At 46.0% G+C, this 15,823-nt stretch overlaps 1 protein-coding gene across 1 annotated transcript; it reads left to right on the top strand.

Moving 5' to 3' along the window:
* Nucleotides 1–1,061: 1,061 nt before the first annotated feature.
* Nucleotides 1,062–14,176, top strand: znf469 (zinc finger protein 469; the record flags this gene model as incomplete). The annotated part of the gene is made up of 1 exon (XM_083655153.1): nt 1,062–14,176. One exon carries the CDS (start codon nt 1,062–1,064, stop codon nt 13,050–13,052), a length of 11,991 nt encoding a protein of 3,996 aa, XP_083511279.1. The 3' UTR covers nt 13,053–14,176.
* Nucleotides 14,177–15,823: the final 1,647 nt, after the last annotated feature.

Below are 15,823 nucleotides of genomic sequence, written 5' to 3'. Positions count from 1 at the left end.
AGTGTGCCCGCAATTCTCACTGTCTAATGGCTGACTGACTAATCCCCGATATTCCTCCATGATCTAAACCGGCAGCCTCTCTGCAGCATGCGAACACTGTGGTATTGTGTCCCTCTGACGCTGTGATTCATGTGCTGGCACTGCCTTTTGGATCCCTATACTGTCTTCTATTCTTCTCATCCTCAGTCAGTGCTGTGCGCCATCGTTTCAACACCAAACTGGAGCCTGATTGTTTATGTAAAGGATTTGCCTCTGTAATACTGCCATCAATCACGGGTGTCAAACAAGGTCGCAGACAGCAGGAGGACACAAACACTCAGAGATTAGACTATTTGTTTGCGTGACAAGTCTTTGACAAGTTATTGTAGCCTTTAATGTGGAATTTAATGGAATTGTTAGCCGTGAGTGTCTTGCAGAGTGAGTTTGGCAGTACTCTCAAATTCACTATTGATTACACTGGTTCTTTGTGCACTCCATGACACCACCACTTAATGTCGCAATAGTGCCCTCTACTGGCAAAAGCCGGGAAGATTGCAACTGGACTTCTCTGTCTTCTACACACAACAAAGTTGATCTTTGAATTGCTTGTGTGGGAAGATATATTTTATACATAACATAACTATAGAAAATACAATAAAAAGGGCTTTTTATTCTATTTTCTATATATAATACTTGGGTAAAAGAAAGAATGTATTTTGTTAATGGAGAAGCAAACGTATGCTTTGCCATTTCTTTGAATGATGCTTTGCTTGTTTTATTTGAATATACTGTAGTGTCACCAACTTTAATTCGAAATGATCTCACCACTTTCATGTATTTGTTGGATTCCATAAGCATTTGATCTGACCCATCTCTATTGTGTCTCCTCAGGTCTCCTGTATGCTGGTGCCAGATCAGTGCTTCACGATGAAATTGAAGAGATGAGCCTGCAGCGAGGAGCCCTGTCCCTGCAGTTCCTGCCACTGGAAGCTAACTGATTCATACTACCCAGAGGACCATGCCCCTGTCTCCCAGATAGCATTTCTGAGGACCAGGGCCTTCACAGCACGCCTTCGTGCACCATGGCAGGAGAGACTCAGCGTAAGTACGTCAAAGAGCTGGCCGCTGAGTCCAAACTGCAGGATGAGGGGACGACGCTGGAGCAGCAGAGCGACAAAACCACAAACGACTCTTCAGAGCACTTTTCGAGGACGGGCGCTGAGGCCCGGGCCAGCAGCAGAGGGGCCAAGATTGAGAAATTAGACAAGCAAAGGGTCTATTCTCAGCAACGCGAGGCTGTAATACGGCCACAGCAGACCGGGAAGATTGACTTCAGGTCACTGCAGAACAGATCAAAATACGCCACTGACAGGACTTGGCAGAGTGGCAAAGGCAGCCCGCAGTCCCCGAGCGGAAAGGGCCGCAGCCGAGAGAAGGGCAAGCGGTCGGGGAAGTCGGAGCGTGGCAACCCTCAGCAGCTGTACAGACTGAGCATCACAAATCCACGCTCCAACCCCAACATCGGCATTGCCTACCCACAGCAGAAGGTCTCGCCACCCAAGAAGCTGGAGGCCAGTCGTGGCCCAGTCACGGGCAGCTACAGGTTCCACGTGCCCAGTATACCAGAGAGAGAGGCCGAGCTGCAGCAAGAGGAGCTCAACTACAGCCGCTGCTTCCAGGAGGCCTCCTCCTCCAACCTTACCTCCCCAAGCTATACCTCACAGGCACTGGGTTCCTCAGGTGGAACCTCCACCCACCAACATCCACCCCTTTCCCAGCAGCAGCAGCAGCAGCAGCAGCAGCCAGCCCCAATGGAGAATAACAATTCCCAGCCTGGCAGCCAGCTGCTCTTGTCAGACTTTCAGCTGAGTGGCTCTAATGCATGGCAGTCTCCTGAAAGGACTTTTAATGGTGCTAACTTTGGGATTTCGTCACAAAAATCCACTGCCCTCTCAGAGGCCAACAAGGCAAGTGCATTTGTGCCTGGTCCATTTCAATATGGATATCAGTTTCTGGAAGAATCCACCTCTGACTCTTTTCCGTGTGAACAGAACCCCCAGTCCCAAGACTTTACAGACCCCTCCCTCGCCCACAACTCTTTTTCCTTTACATCTGGGGAGGGCCAAGACATTGCTCAAAATAACTCTCAGTTCAGTAATGAACAGCAGCCAGAGGACAGAACCGCTTATCCCCACCCCCCGCCATCGCAGTATATGCAAGCTCCACAAGGGGCAGTGTCCTCAATGCACTGTCCCAGGAGTCTGAGTGAGGACTCAGCCAGCAGTGACAGCTCTGGCTCCAGCTCGCAGCAGTCGGAGCAGGGGAAAGGTGCCCTGCCAGAGAGCACAGAGGCTTTTGGACATGCAGACAGTAGGGATGCAGTCACCACCTCGGGGAGTAAGAGGAACTGCCACCCCAAAGACACAGCTGCCAGCCAGAGAACACTCATCCAAGGAAGTGTGCACCATGCAAGAAATGTTGCACAAGGTCCGAGCTCCCAAATGCACTTTCCGAACAAAACATACAACAGCCCTCCCCTCAGTAACATGCACATGGGTTCAGTGCCTTTTGATAAAAATATCAACAACAAAGTTCATAACAGATTGCCACATTCGTGGGAGGGACCTAATAAGACATATTCACCAGCCGATCAAAACACAATTCCATATGCTGATATGAATGATAAGTTTCAGTTTCAGAATCAGCCGGCACTCGACCAAAGGCAAAACTCATCTAAAAATGGCAGAATGGCGTGGCAGCAGATACGCCTAACCTCTGCCATGCCCAGCCAAAACAGAATTGAGTTATCTCGCCAAATAGGCAACCAAAAATTGGCTTACATGGTTTCCCCCTCTGACTGGCAAGATGATAGTAAATCACATAAAAATAGCTCCCTGAAAAGCCCCAGCTCGTTTCAAAACAGCAGACCTAGTGAAGGTTTTTCTAACCAAAGACAGGAAACTGTCAAGCACAGCAGTAGTACAATGTCATCTTTTAAAGTAGAGATGAGCCATGCACAAGTCTGTGAGTCCAAAAATAAAGCTACATATTTTGGACTTAACCAATCTCTTCCAGGGGCATCGTCAAGAAACTATGGCTATCCACCATTACAAGTTCCACCTATGGGACTTATGATGGTGTCACCTTATGAATCCCCCTTGCCCTCCCCAGGCCATAACCCCACATCTAGCAGTACTTGCTCCTCCCTCTCTCCAGCATCGACCAGCCCTGTTAACCTCAGTTCAGAGGACAGTCAGATGTCAAAGGCAGGTCCCCCTCACCCATTTTATCATCAGCACCAAGCCAAAAATCAATTACCATCAGATCACCTCAGCACTAACCCTCACCAATTTCATTCTGATGCCCCCCGAAACCTTCCTTACGCACCAGACAGAGCCAAAGACGACATTATGAGCTACCTGCAAAACAGTGTACATCCAAAGACCGCTATGGATGGAAATAAGGGTTATATGGATAGCTTCGGGGTGGATCATCACCAGCCTCCGCCACCATACTCTGCACATCAGTTAGCCACCTCTTTAGCCACAGCTAATCTGGACCAGCTAGACGTGCTTCTGACGTGTAAGCAGTGTGATCAGAATTTCAACAATCTGGCTTCATTTCTAGCCCATAAGCAATACTGTGCTCAGCATGCTTTTGCACATAACGACCTCAAAGATATGTCCAAGATGGAGGAAAGCAGAAAGTTTCACGCCGAACTGTCAAAAATTGCATCTTCTGTGTTGAGTGTCCCTATGTCGAGGTGCCCCTCTGAACTTCATCTCTCTCTTTTGGGCCTCAATAAAAACGGAGAGCTGATATCTGACAGTGAGACAAAGGCAGACAACAAGGATGACCCAATGAAACTTAGCTTGTTCTCTGGTCCTGGCCACCTTCCTGTCCCCCTTCCAGATTTGGAAATGGAGGATGCCAAATTAGACAGCCTCATCACAGAAGCTTTGAATGGACTTGGATATCAGTCAGACAATGCAGAGATAGACAGCAGCTTTATAGATGCATTTGCTGACGATGACCTCGCCACTGTCAAAGCAACGTCAAACAAACAATCTCTGAAAACCAAAGAAGCCTTGGTCTTTGAGAGCAAAAGTAAACAAGCAACAGATGATGACAGGACTCAGACACAGGGAAAGTATCTTTATGACTCAGACATAGAGAGCCCGGAGACAGATAAACAGTACACAGAAAGCAAACTTGAGAAAATATCTCTGAATTTGGAACGAGATGAGAAAATTAACATAAAAAAAGGAGTGTCTCATAAAAATTCAAGAATCGCCTCCGGGGGAAAGACGAGGGAACAAGACATTAAAGTGAGAGAGGCAAGAAAGCTGTGCAAGAGTGAGGATGGAAACACGAGTTCTCCAAGATTTCTCTTATCCAGCAAGTTCTCGGAGCGTTGTGGCGTTAAAAACTTTCAGGACAGCTCTGTATTTAGGGGGTCGACCCCTTCGCAGGCCTCCACGTCCCCAACCGCAAGAACTGCAGTCAAAGAGACTAAGAGGAAAAGAACTGGAGGGGGAACCTGGAGCAAAGAACTCATTCACAAAATCGTTCAACAGAAAAATAAGCTCCATAAGCTCCATGTTAAAGGTACCAAAAACCTCCAGTTCTCCCTGGTCATGGAGAGACTGACTCCCACTGTACAGAACCCCGCATTCGGAGAATACGACTATGTTTCAGACTCAGATGATGAGTGTGAGCCCGTCAAGATAGCAAGCCAAGGCCGCCTGAGCCAAAGTAGCCGTTGTAAATACACATACACTAAAGAGTGCAAATGGAGAGCGAGAAGTGAGAGGGACCAGGCTGCATGGAGACATGAGTCAAAGGAGTGTTTTGAGGTGAAGAAGAGTGAAGAGGTTTCCCTCTCCCCTGACAAGCATGTTTCTTCTCACCAGAGACTCAGGAGGAGGGGAAGCAGGTCCTCCACGAGCAGTGAACTCAGCACATCTGTCAGTGTTTCTAGCGACAGTATCAACAGCCCCAAAAGCACTGACCGCACTGACTCAGACTGTGAGAAGAAGATGGAAACCAAGAGGAAAGAGACCCCAGACCCAAAAGTCTACGAAAGGTGCTCGCCACAGAAGTTGTGTAAAGAGTCCAGCACACTAGCACTGACATTCACTAAATCTGTCAAGAAGTATAATACTGATAAAGATGTTCTTTCTGATAGCAAAGACAATGCAGAGGCCCCAAACAGCTGTCATTCGAATACACACGATGTCGATCTAGTGTCATCCCCACATAAGGCATGGGAGCCAATCAGAAACCCGGAAAAATGCAGAAGCTCACACACAATCTCAAGAGAGAGGCTGGAGCCATATAGCAAAGAAACTGGCACAGCACTCAATTCTGACAGAAGCAGCCCACAGAGAATAGACAGAAGTTGCCCCAGAGAAGAATCAACAACACAATCTAGCACTATAGATGCCAATCAACTACAGTTTGACTCACACTCGCCCACCATCAACAGAGACATTGATTTTAATAACGAGAGGAACACAAAGGGAAAATCTGTGTGCAGAAGAAGAGACAGCGAGGGACCCCGAGCTGCACAGCCAACGCTATCAGACAGCAGCATATTTGAAAAACAGAGTGACAGCGTCTGCATGGTGAAAGAGGCCATTACTTTAGCCAACGACTTGGACCCCAAGTCGGCATCTCTTTGCGCCTCTCTGATGGATGAGGTGTGCCTGTCCCCAACGGGAAGCCCAGGCCCACTGATACAGAAAGACACGCCCCACCTCATGCCCTACCCCCTGGACCACGACCAGGGACTCATGAAATCCCCACTGTCATTCGACACCTCCTCCATGTTTGGGGACCTCGCAGGTTTTGACAACGGCCTTTACGCAGATATGCCAATGCAGAAAGAGAGTTTCAGTGCAATAGAAAATACAATAGATAAAAAGGAGGAGTTTGTATCATCCTTCTCTCCCTTTCTGGAACAAAGGGACTGGGGCCTTATGGTGGATGTCAACCCAGTGCTACCAGATGAGATATCTCAATACAAAGGCAACTGTGAGAAGTCAAATGAAAAGAAATCAGATTACAATCATGTTTCTTTGTCTCTGCCAGAAAAAATAATGGACTACAGCACACATCTCAACAGCTGCGCTTCCGAGGATGAGCTGGAGATCAAGAGAATAGTGAATGAACTTGAAAACCAACTCCAGACAACTAAGATGCAAAGCAGCCCACCATTACTATCCGAGGATGTCCCGAAGCAGTTACAAATGAGCAAGTTTTCCCCTCTACGTCTGGGTGATGAATCGGATGATGGCGCTGGTCTGGATATGAGTTGCCCTGTGCCAACCATAGACGTGCCAGTGACTAGTATGCCAACAGAACATTTCACTGAGCCAAGTCTCCCATGGTCCAGTCCCTTCCAGTTTGAGTTGATGGGTGGACACCACACTCCAACGCACAATGAACCAGGCCCCCTTGAACATTTCACTGAAAAAGAGGATGATACCCCAAATTTGATAACCACAGTCTCACACATTGAACACTCTCAGCTGCATCACAGCCAAAAATCTGACACAAATGTTGAAACAGAGACTCCCACAGAAACAAAGGAGGAGATTTTAGAACAAAAGAGATATGCTGAAAACCTGATGAAAAGCCTGGAGGTCATTTCTGATTCCATATTCAAAAAAGAACCCATTATCACAGAACAGGGTGAGCTGAGTGTCACCTCTTCCAAGAGTCAACAACATCTCGAAATTGAATGCCAGGCGAGAGGAGATCAAAGTGAAAAGGAGGCAATTACCGAGAAGGAGAATATATTATCACCTCCAAATATCAATGAGCGGAAGGATGATATTGAATTCATTTTGAATGAGTCACAGTCATCTCTCTCTAACAGCATTGACCCCGCAGTTGATGGAAAGCAGACAATTTTACCGCAGCCAAGTGAGCCCATAGAAAACAATGATAGCAGGGCAGAGGCTAAAGTCCCATCGGTCGAGGAAGATATTCCTGAGGATAGTAATATGATTACTGCTCACTGCTCAGTTATGGAGGTGCACGACTCACATGTGGCTGAGGAGACCTGTGAGAATAGTCAAGCAGAGGACAACGTGAACAGACTCTTTAACAGCAATACTGACTTCCCAGAGCATTCTAGCATCGATGAGCACGAGGAAGCAGAGGCAGTGAAGGCAATAACGGATCAATGTGGCAGCCATCCCTCGCCCCCGGCTCTAACGGACAACAGCCTCGATCTGGGCGAGAGCATGGAGGATGTGGTGGGAGAAGCAATGGAAGGACATATATCCAGTGATAACCATAATTTGGACGACTTTTGTTCATCACCTCCTGGAGAATTGAAAGTGGAGTACTCAGACAATTTCAGCGAGGAAAGTGAACGTGCTGTTGACATACCAAAACACGATGATTTGATCGAACTTGCCACCTCTCAAAATTGCAGCGCTCCTCCTGAGATTTACAGTCCTGATCCAACAACTGCTATGTCAATGGAGATAGTCACCACGGATAAGCCTTGCAGCCCAATACTGATGGAAACCAATGCAGACTGTGCCAGTCACTGCTCACCCTCACCAAGCACTCATTCCATAGAGGGAGAAAGCAGTCTGTTGACCGTCTCACAGTCTGATGTCATGCTGGATACTCATGCCTGCAAGGTCATTCCATTTAATCACAACAACACTGAAACGTGTCTTGCATTTGACACCATTCAGAAACAAGAAGCAGAGATTTTGAATGTTAACGACATCGAAGAACATCTTCCCATTCATCTCATGGCAAGTCACCAGAATTCACCAGGGGATATGGAGGAAAGTCTTATTCTACAATCTGCTCCACCAACCAGTCCTACTTTTTCAACTTCTCCTCACACTTCAGTGGAGAAACTGGACATACATGATGAGGATCCATGTCAGTCACAGAACAAAAGCCATAATGTCAACATTGACCAAGGATCAATTCAACACATGAAATCCCCCCGAAACAAAGATGATAACCAAAATAGCAAAGAATCTTTGCACAGTGATGAACAACTGACCACAACAGCGGAGATGGAGTATGCTTTGATAAGCCCACCTCAACTGGACCTGGGAATCACAGAATGTAAAATGCTCAGCACTGAAGCCACCATACCCTCCCCACTTCCCCTGAGCAGCACAGCAGAGCCATCAGAGGGCCTGACAAAGAGAGACCCACTGTATGATTTCAAGCTTAGCCCACTGAACTACAATGGCATATCAGATGAGCCTCCACAACTAAATCAATATGACTACATCCCAATTTCACCACCCAGTAATGCTGAAGAGAAGCCAGACATCAAGCAAAGTCCTGGAGATGACTGTGAACCATGTGACCTGAGCGTCGACCCCGCACTGATTTTCAACAAAACCCTAACAGTCATAGACACAGAGATACGATTGAACTCAGACCCTGCAGCTAAACTAAGTTTACCAGATGAACCCTTGGACAGTAGCAGCATCCAGGAGAGTATGAAATGCACATGCATTGCATTGGGTCTCCCACCTCAAATCAAAAGCACTGACTCCTCAACTGGTGATGCAAACAAGGATTTGGAGGTTTGCCATAATCCACTTGAATCTATTGAGTATTTGCATCTTCACGCTGATCTCCTGAGCAAGGTTGAAGCAGAGAATTCAGATATTTTTGAGGCTCCCCATGAGAAGGACGCCACACTTCTCAAAAAAGACATTTCAGATGGTCCGCCCACTCCTCCTAAGCCACTCATCATCTGTGAAAATGAACAAATGCCTCTACCAGCGGAACCATCAGAGGAACAACCGACAATAGAGACGGGCCCGTGTCCAACAGTCCATCAAGTACAAGAGGAAATCTCACAAAAAAAGACAAGTGTACAGAACAACACTCCGCAACGAAAGGTCATCTGTGAAATGTGCTCCATGTGTTTCAGGACTGTTCCAGGGCTAAAGAGACATAAGGCCACAAAACATTTGGTCAGAGCAAAAAAACACACCGTCCTAGAAAACACAATGCCAAGCCATCAAGGGAGTATACTTATTTATGAAGCATCACAAACTACAGAGAAAGGCTATAAAGATGATTCACAGACCTGTTTCCCAGCAAGAATAGATGGGTCGTCTGAGACTCTGTGTCCTGAAACAAGTAACAACCTCACATCTAAAACAGCAGAGACGGATTTAATCCTGGAGGGAATGGCAACTGAAACAAGTACATCAGTAACAGTGGATGAAATAGGCCACCAAAATGCTCCCCCGCCAACAAAGACAAAGAAGAATAACAAAGCCAAGAAGAATAAAAATAGTGAGGTAAACATAAAGCCTGACCCTTTCTCCGATGAGCTTCTAAATATATTAAAAACAGACATACTTCAAGCCATAACTCCCGAATTTCAAAACCGTGGACTACAAGAGCCCTGCAAGTCACCTGAGGATAAGATGAAACACAATAAGCATCTAAAGAAAACTAGTAGTGAAACAGAGGAATTCACTCTCCCTGTTGCTTCCAACGGTGGCTTTGAAGATGTATCCAGTTCTCCAACAAAAGAGACAAATGTCCTCAATGAAACTGTGGAATTAAATCAAAACAACACTGAGAGGAAATGTGCAAGTGTGACAGAGACGTCAAACGGGGCAGCAGAAGTATGTAAAGATATGGACTGTGGTGTCATTGTTGACAAGGATATTAGCAGAGAATGCGATGAGTCCAGAGAGGAATTGTATGCTGTGGAGGAGATGTGTGAACAAAAAGGATCAGAAGAAAGCCTGGCCAAAGAGATTCTAAGAAATGTGACAGTTGAGATCAAATGTGAGAAAAACAGCGACCCTTCAGAGGAGGCACACCCTCTGCCCTGCTCCAACTCCTCCCCTCTCAGTCCTCCTGGCATAAGCCCTGATCTGAAGGCCTTACTCGACGACGACACCACATTCTCACAGCTGTTCCCCAGAGATGAGGAAGCCAAAAGGAAAAAGTGCCCAAGGGTTTACAGCAAGAAAAACAAAAAACAGAAGCTATCGCCTAATCCACATCTTACTCAAGACAACCCTCCTCCTGAAATCTCTGCGCAAAATAAAGATCAGCTCACGGAAAACCATGCAGAGCAAACATTGGACAATCAGAACAGCCATTGTGAATATGAGACAATATCTCTTGATGATGCCATCATGTTGAATATGTGTCATAACAGCACGTTGAAGGGCGATGCAAAGCCATTATCCGATGTCAAACAAGCTATGAATGATCATGAGGACCTTCATGAGAAGACTGAAGAGCACGCCAGCGACCTCATAAATCCCCTTGACAGCTCCACTGATAAATCTTCAATGGAATGGAGTGGCTCCAGGGACTACAATGGCTCTCCTGCAGAGCCGGCTGTCTCCTCTGATGCAACCTCCTGTAAAGCAGAAATGCCACCTGGCCCTGCGCCGCCGCCCCCCACCGCCGAGCCAAGTGTCACAGACAATGTACCAAACCTCCACAGCATAGACATTCCAAACATCAACACTACATTTCAACTGCCTGAAATCCAGTTCTTCGACTCGAATAAAGATATCTCAGTGGCTCCTCCCGTCGCAACTGCTGACGCCGAAAATAAAGATGTTGTTGAAAAGTCCAAGAAAGCGACAGAGCGGCGAAGCAGGAAGCGGCAAGATGGCAGCATCAAGGTCAAAGATAAGCAGTACAAGTGCAAGGTGTGCTTCACGTGGTTCCTCACCCTGGGGGAGCTGAACTTTCACAAGCTGTCCCACAACCCCTCTCCACCCCCCACCTGCTACATGTGTGTCCAGCGCAAGTTCAGCTCCAGGGAGCAGCTGAGAGACCATCTGAGGGAGAAACACGCCAAGAACAAGACGGGCATCTGGACCTGTGGAATGTGCTTGAAGGAGATATCGGATGTGTGGATGTACAACGAACACTTACGAGAGCATGCCACCCAGTTTGCCCGGAAGGGCCAGACGCAGGGCTCCATGCTGGGCATTCCAGGCAGCGTCATGCAGGAGACCGCTGTGAAGAACTTTATCACCTCAATCATGCAGCGCCGCCCCAGCAAATCCAGCAGAGAGTCCAGTAAAGCCTCGAAAGAACAAGACAAGGCTGTGGCTGCAGACGGCCTCGTGGGAGAGCGGAAAACTACAGCGGGCGCTGAGCCAAAAGCCCACAAAACTAAAAGCAGCAATGGAGGCAGCGGGAAGCAGAGCACATTAACGCCACATGAGGTCGTCCACAAAACAGAGACAGCAAAAAGTGTGGAGATGCATCCCAATTGCAAAGACCCCTCAAGAGACTGCCACCACTGCGGGAAACAATTCCCCAAACCGTTCAAACTTCAGAGACATTTAGTGGTTCACAACTTGGAGAAGATTTTCCTGTGTCACAAATGCCCAGTCTCTTATGAGGAGCCACAGGAATTAAAAGACCACCTGAAGAGAGCACACGAGGAGGCGGACGAGCTGGATTCAAAACACACCACCCTCTACACCTGTGAGCTCTGTGCTGATGTTATGCACGTCATTAAGAAATCCTTCATATGCAGCACCTGTAACTATACGTTCTCCAAGAAGGAGCAGTTTGACCGTCACATGGAAAAACATCTATCAGGGGGGAACAAGATCTTCAAATTCAGAGGGGTTCTTAGACCTGTCAAAGCATCTGCCTCCAAAGAGGATGATTGTGAGCTGCCCGCAAGTAAGAAGCGGAAGATTGTCACTGACAGTCTGCAAGAGAACAGTTCAGATAGTGGTATCGCCAGCATAGGCTCACTGCACTTAAACCACAACTCTGAAACACATGCTTCCAAACCCACTGTATGCACAGCAGATGACTCCACGCAGACCAGTGCAAGTCAATATCGCAATGATACGAACAATACAAACGTAAAGACCGAGGACATTGCCGAGGACTGCTCTGATCTGCTTGTGGAGCCCAAAAAAGAGGAAATCGACCCCGCTCCCTCACCGAACCTTGATAAAGAGGGTTGTGGGAAATCAATGGCCGAACCCTGTGATGTGAAGGAGGAGGAGGACGAGTCGATCTGCATCAGAGCAGAGACGGCCTCACAATGGTCAGACTCTAAAGAAAATGGTAAAACGGGGGAGGAGAGGGTTAAATCAAAGCAAGGTTCTGCCGAAAGAGCTGACATTGAAGAGAAGAGAGACTTAATTCCAACTCGTGAGATTTCTTTTGTCAGAGAAAATCAAATCATTTCAAAGACACCTGCGTCAGCAAAGCACGAGTTAGCTGCTAATAAGATGGACCGACAGAGGGAGGGTGAGCAGGGGCAAAATACGCATAAAGCGTACAATAACGACGGCAAACAACAAACTTTGATATCTAATGGTGCTGAGCAGCAGCAAGGTAGCAGTCAGACGAAGGACAAAGTCTCCAAAACAAGTGACAACACTAAACACAACAGCACGACCACTAGCAGCTCGCGGGCGACAGAGTCGACACCGGGCTTCCAGTCCAAGGCTTCCTTCAATGCGTCTGTCTCCAGCGAGGACAGAGACTCTCTGAGACAGCAGAAGAAGAGGAAAGAGATCAAGTCGCCCCACAGCCTGCAACGGGTTTCCTCTCCTGCCACGCGAGAGAACTACAGCGTCGACGCTCGGGCCAAAAAGAAGTTCCGCCCCAGCAAGTGTGAGAGTCCGTCTTTGCAACGAAAGTCGGACGGACCCAATGACTATCCCGTTCTCTCCTCGGTACGGGACGACGTCGTGAGCAACAAAATAGTCTCCAAGTGCAAAGCTGCAAACCTGAGTTTGCAGTCAAAGAGAAGTTTGCACGATAACTGCACACCAAAGAAAGCGGAGATTGTGACCCATCTGAACGGGGATTATAAAGCCAAAAAGGGACCTCTGGGACGTCCTTTGCATTCCCCCGTTTCTAAAGTGTCGGCAGTCCCCATGAACAATTCCTTGAATAAGTCGAGGCCAAAGACGGGGGTTCGGTCGATGGAGAGCCATTCCTACCGGACAGCGGAATCGCAGAACCACCTCCTAAGCCAGCTGTTTGGCCAAAAACTCACTAGCTTTAAGATTCCTTTAAGGAAGGACACGTCAGAACCTATTAACTGAAAAGGGGTTTGAGGGATCTGTGAAAAAGAGACTGTAAATTTCACAATGACAAAATGATCGAGACAATTCATTATGGTGAATGAGATTGCACAGCTCTTTTCTGTGAAATGCTTTTCTAAATACTTATGTAGTCACTTTATGTCTTCTTTTGTAAAGGTGTTTTTATTACACAAAATGTGAGGACTAAATGGCAGATATGAATTTTGGGTCAACAATGAGTTATGCTAGTTAGGCAAATCATTGAACTTTTTTTCTGCTATTCCTTTTGTTGGATATTATCCATTTCAGAGATTATATTTCATTCACATAAAAGGAAAGAAAAAAATACTTGAAAATACAGTAAAATATTATTTTTCCCCAAGGAATGCATGTTAGTTTTGCATTCACAACATTATGATCTTAGCAGTTATTGTCTTTTTGCAACAGGACCAAATGACGTCATAACTGACCTGGACTATTGTCTGTGCACCTTTTGTACATGCTTCCCCAAAAAATATCCATTTTGTACTCTCTTTACTTTACTGTACTGCATTGACATTCATTGTATTAATTAGCCTTTTGTATAAACATTAACTGGTGCTACATTATGTTTTATTGTAATGTGAATGCCAATGTCCTCGGAAGGGAGCGTGAGATCTGTAGCAGTTACATTCATCCGACTGTTCTTAATGGTTCTCAGTAGTTTTTTTTTTTTACACTATAAATATACTGTGCAAACCATCCAAGTAGTTCATATGTAGGTGGATAGAAAACAAAAACTTCTTCTGTTGTATAAACTCAGGTGCATACAAAGACACATCACAGTCCTGAGACCTGTATTCGGAGGTTCCTCCCATGCACTGATATTACCACACACAAATCACAAACTCAATCAAACTGTGTCTGTACTCCAACTGTTTAATTATGAATAGTATTTACTAGGACAAAAAAGGTGCTTTATCTTGTTTATACTGTATGTATCTTATATTGTATAATATTGTAGGTAGATTATTTTCTGGTGTCATGCTTAATGTCAAAGTTTTATTTTAATAATGTGCAAAAGAATCAAAGAATGAGAAGAAACAAAGGGAAATGCAATGCCTCTCGCAGGTTGTAAAGTGGTTCACTAAGTGACTCTTTTATAAGTTGGCTATTAAAGATCTGTATTGGTCTCTCCTTGCTCATTTCTTCCTTTTGTTCTTGACATCTTGTGCAAAATGTTCCAACGTCCATCCCTGAGGAGGGCCGCCGCTGTCACCGCACACATCAAACACTCGCAGCAGTGCAGGAAGGCTGCTTGTGCCTGGAGGCAAGAACAGGTGCACAACACACAAGTAGAACAAAAGTCTAACACTCAGCACTTCAATGAGCCAACTCATCATCTGAAAAGATGAGCGTAGATGTATCATTACTACAGGGAGACATTCAACACAAGACAGTTACATTCATCAAACCATTACGTTTGCCTCCGAGAACATTGTAGAGCGAGCGGTAAAGGACTCGTGGAACTCCCACTTCGATCATGTGGCTCTCTCACCATGTGTGAAATGGCTTCTATTTCTACGTGAGCATATTTCCATCATCACATAGGAATAAAAAGCCATAGTACACAGCGGCAGACATGCAGAAACACCGGGGGTGGATGCGAGGAGGAGCGGTGTTCTCACATCATCCAGTAAATTACCCACAGACCTGAGAGAGAGAGAGACAGAGAGAGGGGAGGGGGTAAGAGAAGAAGATGACAACAGATTGAGGAAGGGCAGTAAAAGTAGGCAGACAGGGGAGAAAGTAAAGAGGTTATTTTCTTGCTCCAGGACTCGAGCTCAAGCGCTCAAGCTATTGGGGAATGTAATAAAATGTTTTCTGCTAGCGGTCGAATGCCTTCCTCTCATTCAGACCATTGTGGTTTCTCACTGGAGCGTGTGAATGCTCCGGCAGCGTGTAGACGCCTCGCCTCAGCCAAAAGGAGTAGGGGCCAGATTATGAGGATGGATGAGCGTCTATTGTTGTGTGCGCCCACCTGCTGTAAATGCAGAAAATGAATGTCATTGATCCAGCAGCATTCTCATTACATGAATCAGCTCACACTGACATTCCACCATCAACATTCATTTGAAAAGGGAGGGAATCGCAATGTCATATCTGTTTTAATTTAGCCACACAATGTCAATATAGGTTTGATCAATTACAATTTAAAGGGAAAAGTATGCATACAATATCAGAGATTATACCTTCATCTTAATCTTAATTATTTTATGCAGAAAACAATATTGATTTCACAATAGTAGACTATGTGTAATTCAACACTTGTGTTTTCCCAGTAATGTCCTAGAATAGACTATACCAATGTGAGTGGGTTTAGTATAAAAATGGATGCCAAGTTCACTCTCCCAAGGTAAAAATGCATAGAGCATAGGAGTCTCTTGGCAATCAGGGAGTTGAATAGTAAATGCAGTGTCTGGTGGCTGCGTGATTGATGACTCCGATGACACCTTGGGGCCGTGTATCAAGACATTTGTATGATGCGCCTGTGATAAACATGTCAAACTGAAGGGTCTAAATAGAAACCAAGTGACAATGACACAAGGCTTACTTACTAATTCTGACATCTTATATTGATGGTCTGTGTCGTCCTCACGATGAACCATTTTTATCCTGACTATTCTGGTCTATTATTGCAATTTATTATGCTGATATGAGCTTTTAATCACCGCTATTCTTCTGACAATCTTCGGTTTCCTTCATACTTTTAAGTCTTCAATTGATCAGGCTTTTACCTCATTCTCACGGTG

This window comes from Poromitra crassiceps, assembly GCF_964638095.1.
Source record: "Poromitra crassiceps genome assembly, chromosome: 18".
Lineage (NCBI taxonomy): Eukaryota > Metazoa > Chordata > Actinopteri > Beryciformes > Melamphaidae > Poromitra > Poromitra crassiceps.
Note: the sequence above shows the minus strand (reverse complement) of the source record. Positions and strands in the feature narration are given on the sequence as shown.